The 5,999-nt window shown below is 41.2% G+C and overlaps 2 protein-coding genes across 3 annotated transcripts in view; one reads left to right on the forward strand and one right to left on the reverse strand.

The window, feature by feature from the left end:
* The window catches only part of LOC106868094 (coiled-coil domain-containing protein 113), an 8,149-nt gene extending 4,357 nt beyond the window's left edge, over positions 1-3,792 (reverse strand). For both annotated transcript variants that reach the window (XM_014913210.2, XM_052974377.1), the window contains exon 1: positions 2,169-3,792. In XM_014913210.2, the coding sequence (XP_014768696.1) occupies positions 2,169-3,290 (1,122 nt within the window). In that variant the 5' untranslated portion in view covers positions 3,291-3,792. The remainder of the gene's footprint in view (positions 1-2,168) is intronic.
* The window catches only part of LOC128249781 (serine-rich adhesin for platelets-like), a 34,053-nt gene that overhangs the window by 11,965 nt on the left and 16,089 nt on the right, over positions 1-5,999 (forward strand). The window lies entirely within an intron of this gene.

Raw genomic sequence — 5,999 nt, forward strand, 5'->3', positions numbered from 1 at the left:
AGTATTTATTTCATCGACCCCGAAAGGATGAAAAACCAAATCAACCTCAGAGAATTTGAACTGCTAGGTATTTCGCGGTAACGATTCTGCTTTGTTCGTCGTCTGATCTTGTTAAAATAATGGTGAGAGACCCACAAAAGCGCGTACATTTGTTGGCAACGAGAAGAAAAATCTTTGGACAAATCCGTTTCACCATTACAGTCTGTTGCGAAGATTGGTCCTTTACAGTCCACCTCATATTCTTTCAACTGAGTTTTCCACAGGCATTTGTAAACTTACCGAAATATTCAATCAGACCCAGTATAATTACTGGTGCAATCCATCCTCTATGTTATTCACAGATATTTCTACTCTTAACGTTGAACTCGGCCAAATTCAAAAGGATACAGGGACAAAGTCAGTTCTTTGAGTTACAGGGACAGAGTAGGGGAAGTTTTCGCACAGTGTCTGTCTCACGTTGTGGAATCATTGTGGCCGAGTATTCTAAATACATTAGTCCTCTTCTTCTTCATGGTAGTCTGTGGTAGTCGGAGAAAGACGATTCCGCAATTTCTTGCAGAACAACCTGCGCAAGAAATTCGTGACCAAATGTATGGGCTGTACATTAGCTCACTCACTCACTCCCTCCATCAGATCGGCGTTACCTGAACAGGTGCACAGGTGTGTCACACGTCAGGTGTCGAAGTGATCGCAGGGCAACGTGAAATGAAGTGTTTTGTTCAAGAACACAAACTACTGTCCGGTTCGGGAATCGAAACCACGATCTCGCGATCGTGAGTACAACACCCCTAACCACTAGGCCACGATCCCTCACGTATCCACTGGCACCTTTAACTTAATATTCATGGATACTCTGTGTGACATAGTAGCAGAGGTAGAGACTTTTAAGCAAGTTTTCAGAAATGTTTCATCTGGTTGGGGTTGAAGTGAACCTACAGAAGGAGAAATTTCGTTAGGGGACTGCTCAGCTGTCCCCTACCGTGTTATAGATCATGTAAGATTGAACACAACAATAAGTCACTGATAATCACATCTCATCTCATATCTTCCTGCGGTAGAATGCACACTAACATGGGATAGTTTCCTCCACATTATGAACCTCTGTTAATGCATATGTGTCATACTTGTTTCATCAGCCATACTCTTCCGTGTCGGCGCAGGACAAGAGGGTATTAATTTTGGAACTTTCCTTCTCCTAGATTGATTGCTTTCACCGCAGCTAAGGGACTCAATCTACCTATGTAAAAAATCTATTTAATCCGTAGATGCGACCCTAACAAGTACTACCATTTCGGGTAGTAAGTACTGAATTGTTCAAAGTCAATCTCACGCAACTTGAACAGATACCCACTGATAGTGAGATCAAATCTAACAGTTGGCGATTGCGAAGCTTTTTTTTTGTTTGTTTTTGGTGATTCGAGAGTATACCCCCACCCCGCTTCCCCATCACCATCCAGCTCCACCATCCGTTACATTCTCACATTCACCTTGTAATCAAAATCAAAGCCCAAATCGAAAGGACTAAACAGGACCGACCCAATCGATGGACTCTGGTCTAAGTCTTGACATTGCCAGATGATTTCTTACCAATTTCGAACATCAAGGTAAGTTGAGGGGATGTAGTGTTCAAAAGATTATTAGGGTCCAATGTGATAGGTCTACGTGATACAGTCCCCTATTGCAGACCCGTCTCTCAGCTGTTTACAAATTCTCATCCAAACACCTTTGGAGTGGAATAACTACTAATTGTATACGAACCCCTAACCTGGTGCTGTAACTGACTATTTCCCCAGACAACGAAAAATATCTACACTTAAAAAAAAAAAAAACGATAAAGGAATGCCACTGAGGGAGTCTTAATGAGGTCATTCGAATTGTTAGACATAGCAGCCGCATCGCATTCATAACATTTGATAATTCAGTTAGACTATATATCGAAAAGAAAATTAGACATAGTTATCATGGTTGTAACATTTACTAACAAGCTTAGGCTGGCCTGGGGACAAACGACAATTGCGATGATGATGACGACGATTAAAACACAAGGAAAATATTTAAAAATTCAATGAAAATTGATGCTATATTTTAAGGTTATATTTCCTATCATTCTGAACAATGCTATTCCACCTTTTCACGTTGCCTTTGTACACCATTTCTGCCACTCTCACCTTTTGTTTCCATTTCTCAATGAGTTCTCGCCACTCTTTATTGTCTTTTACTAAAATAATATATTCCAATATGGACGGTACTCGGTAGTTCTCATAAAGCGCTTTCAATCTTTCGTTTTTAACCTTTTCATATTTTTCTCCTACTTCATCATTTTGCTGTTTGTTTAATAGGTAGACCAAACTGTGGTTTTCTCGCAGAATTCTCTGACGAAATTCTTCACCTTGCTTCACGTCATTTTCTAGTTCTTGCTTTTTCTCGTAAGTGTATCTTTCAATGGGTACAAGAGCTCTTCTTAGACGGGATTTTTGTTTGTTAAGACTATGAATTTCTTCAATAAGTGTCTTTTTTTCCGTCCATTTGCTATAGAATTCAATAGGATCAACTTCGTCTCGATATTTTTTAATCATTATTTGTTTTTTAATTTTATTTACAAGACTAATATTTCGTAGTTTAATTAAACAAATTAGACTTTCCCGTTTTGTATCCTTCGTGGCGACGTATTTTTGCCATTTACGCAGAAAAGGAATTTTGCCATTCTCTTTAACCAAAATACCGAATTCCATTTCCAGTTCTCGTCTCTCTAACGGAATTTCAGCTAAAGTCTCGTTGTAGTTTTCAAGCAAAGCAAGGTTCAAAGCGATAAAATGCTGTGATGTTTTTTTCGACAATTTTAATTCTTCTTTCAAAGCCATGATGTAATACCGAGCAACTAGTAGTTTCTGCTCTGTAGTCAAATTGCTTACTTTCCTAGCTACACCGATAATACCAGGGGCAAATGGTGCCGGTGATGGTGGCTGAGATTTTGCTACTGTCTGTGAACCAAAAACAGAACTTGATTCATTGCTAACACCACTACCACTTGCATGCAACTTGTCTTCCAGATATTTCTCAAACATGCTCGTTTCAGTGGACAAAAACCGGTTCCGCTTTTCCGTTTCTTTCACCTTCTCAGAAAGATCTTCCATTGCCATAAAGCTAAGGGCTCCGATAAGCCACATACGCTTTCTCCTCGATTTTAATGACTGTAAATCTTCATGGCCTGCTTCTCCACTGTCTATATCATTGAGATTAGAAGCCAATGCTGGGAAAATTGTTCTAATATTTGAAGGTAACTTCTTCATTTTGCAACTTTTTATCCTTCCCTGGGACCGTGAGGAGATTTACATGAACAACAAAGTCATGTACACTTGAAAGATAATCAGTGAAAAAAACTAACGAGGGAAACTTTGTGTTGACATTAGAAATGCTAAGTATAGCATCCAAACCTCCCTCAAATCACGCTCAAATATTTTCTCTCAAAGTTTACTATAGATGTTTATAACAATAAACGTTTAATATAAAAGTTTACTTGGGTTGTTTTCTGTAAAAATTCACAACAGGCGATTTCTTTAGGTGCTTACAATATGCTTTCTATATGTTTTCTATACATGTTTTCTGTAATATAACTTTTCTCTTTATATTTTCCGTACGTTTCCTGTCGATGCTCCATGTAGATGTAATGTGTTGATGTCAAGATAAAATGTGAAATATTGTATGTAGATGTTTTCAAACTGTATTATTCAAATACTTAACGCTTTCCTTAAAGCAACGCAGGACATTCATTCACTACCTCTTTCCTGTCTATCTCCTTCACTCATTCGTTCTATTGTATGAGCGCGCGCGTGCACACACACACGCACACACACATTTGCGATTGAGTGTGTGTATGTACATATATTTACATACATACATACATACATACATACATACATACATACATACATACATGCATGCATACATACATACATACATACATGGTGTTCGGGCTAAATTTGGCAATTTTCATGTCTCCTTTTTATCAGGAAGATCTTGATATATATGGTGAACAATCAGCGGTGTTGGAGAGCAAAAAAGATTAAATTGTAACTGGAAAAAAAACTTAGCTGACATGGAGGACTGGAAGCCATCTGAATATTGGAAAAGAGTTACCTGCACCATGATGATTCGCGCTGGGTATCGAAATGCTGACATTTTGACTGCTGCTCAATGCTTTGTGAACACTGTAAGGGGTGTAAGACGTGACATGGACAGCTGCGAAGGACACTGTGAAGCTGTGGCCAACAATAAGGACACAGCAAATTTTCTGACTGCGTCCGCACTCCGGTTTTCGTTCAACAACTGCAGGACAAGGTGGTGGCAGATCCGAGCAAAGGAATCTGGGTTTTGGCGAGAGAGACGGTTAGCCCTGAAGCTAACCCTGAATGAAGACCTTCGCTACGACTCATACAAGAAGCGCAAGTGACAAACTCTGACGACCAAACTCTGAGAACTGCTTGGCGATGATAAGGAAACTCCTGTTCAAGCTGAGGCAACCTGTTGAGCCTGGTTCTACTCAGATGAAAAGAACTTCTGTCAGCACCAGTTGCAAAACACCCAGAACGAGAGGTGACTTGCCTACCATCCATGTGATGTCCCACGTATTAAGAAAACCAAGTGGAGGCGCAATGGCCCAGTGGTTAGGGCAGCGGACTCGCGGTCATAGGATCGCAGTTTCAATTCCCAGACCGGGCGTTGTGAGTGTTTATTGAGCGAAAACACCTAAAGCTCCACGAAGCTCCGGCAGGGGATGGTGGCGAACCCTGCTGTACTCTTCCACCACAACTTTCTCTCACTCTTACTTCCTGTTTCTGTTGTGCCTGTAATTCAAAGGGTCAGCCTTGTCACACTCTGTGTCACGCTGAATCTCCCCGAGAACTACGTTAAGGGTACACGTGTCTGTGGAGTGCTCAGCCACTTGCACGCTAATTTCACGAGCAGGCTCTTCCGTTGATCGGATCAACTGGAACCCTCGACGTCGTAAGCGACGGAGTGCCAACAACATATGAAAACCAAGGTCTCCAACTTGTGATGGTTTTCGGGTGTGTCTCTGCCCAACCCCTTATCTTTGAACAGGGCCTAAGCCGCAGTTCAGACGGCTAAGTGAATCTGCTGGAGACAACAGTCAAACCATGGCTGGAAATGGTTGCTGCTGGAAGGCCATATAAATGACAGCCGGATTCGGCTCCTGGAAGGAGTCAGAAGCAGTTGTCAGAGAGATTTTCTACCACGACTTCACCAGCCCCAATTTCTGGCCTCTTAGTTCCTTCGATTATAACCCCACGTATTAAGTATGTGTGGGGGCGCGGTTGAGAAAGATGCTAACCGTTCTGCATGGAACACCAAGGCCGAGAGCCGGCGGCCTAAAATCAAGGAGGTGTTCGAAGATCACAGGGGCGCGCGCGCCAGGTTCCGGCGCCGCTTTCAGTCGTCGTTGTGGAAGCTGAGAGCGGGTACTTTGAACAACCTGGTATCTCCCGGCCATAATCTAGTTGATATTAAATTTTTTTTTTTTTTTAATACTTTCATTTTTGGATGGAATATTGTATTTTAGTTCATTCTCTTCTGAAAATATTGCATTTTCTTTTCCTTTTATGTAAATTGTATTGGCATGTGTATACATACATACATACATACATACATACAAACATAAATACATATATACATACATACATGCCAATATCCATCTATCTATCTATCTATCTATCTATCTATCTATCTATCTATCTGTCTATCTATCTGTCTGTCTGTCTGTCGGCCTGTCTGCTTAGCGGCATTTTGTCCGTTTTTACGTTCTGAGCCGAGGTCGACTTTGCCTTTCATCTATTTGAGGTCGGGTCGATAAAATAGGTACCAGTTGAACAATGGGGTCGATGTGATTGACTTAGCCCCCTCACTCGAAACTGCCAGTCTTGTGTCAAAATTTGAAACTATACTACTACTACTACTACTACTACGCCGCCGCCCGCCCACCG

Source organism: Octopus bimaculoides, chromosome 18, assembly GCF_001194135.2.
Source record: "Octopus bimaculoides isolate UCB-OBI-ISO-001 chromosome 18, ASM119413v2, whole genome shotgun sequence".
Lineage (NCBI taxonomy): Eukaryota > Metazoa > Mollusca > Cephalopoda > Octopoda > Octopodidae > Octopus > Octopus bimaculoides.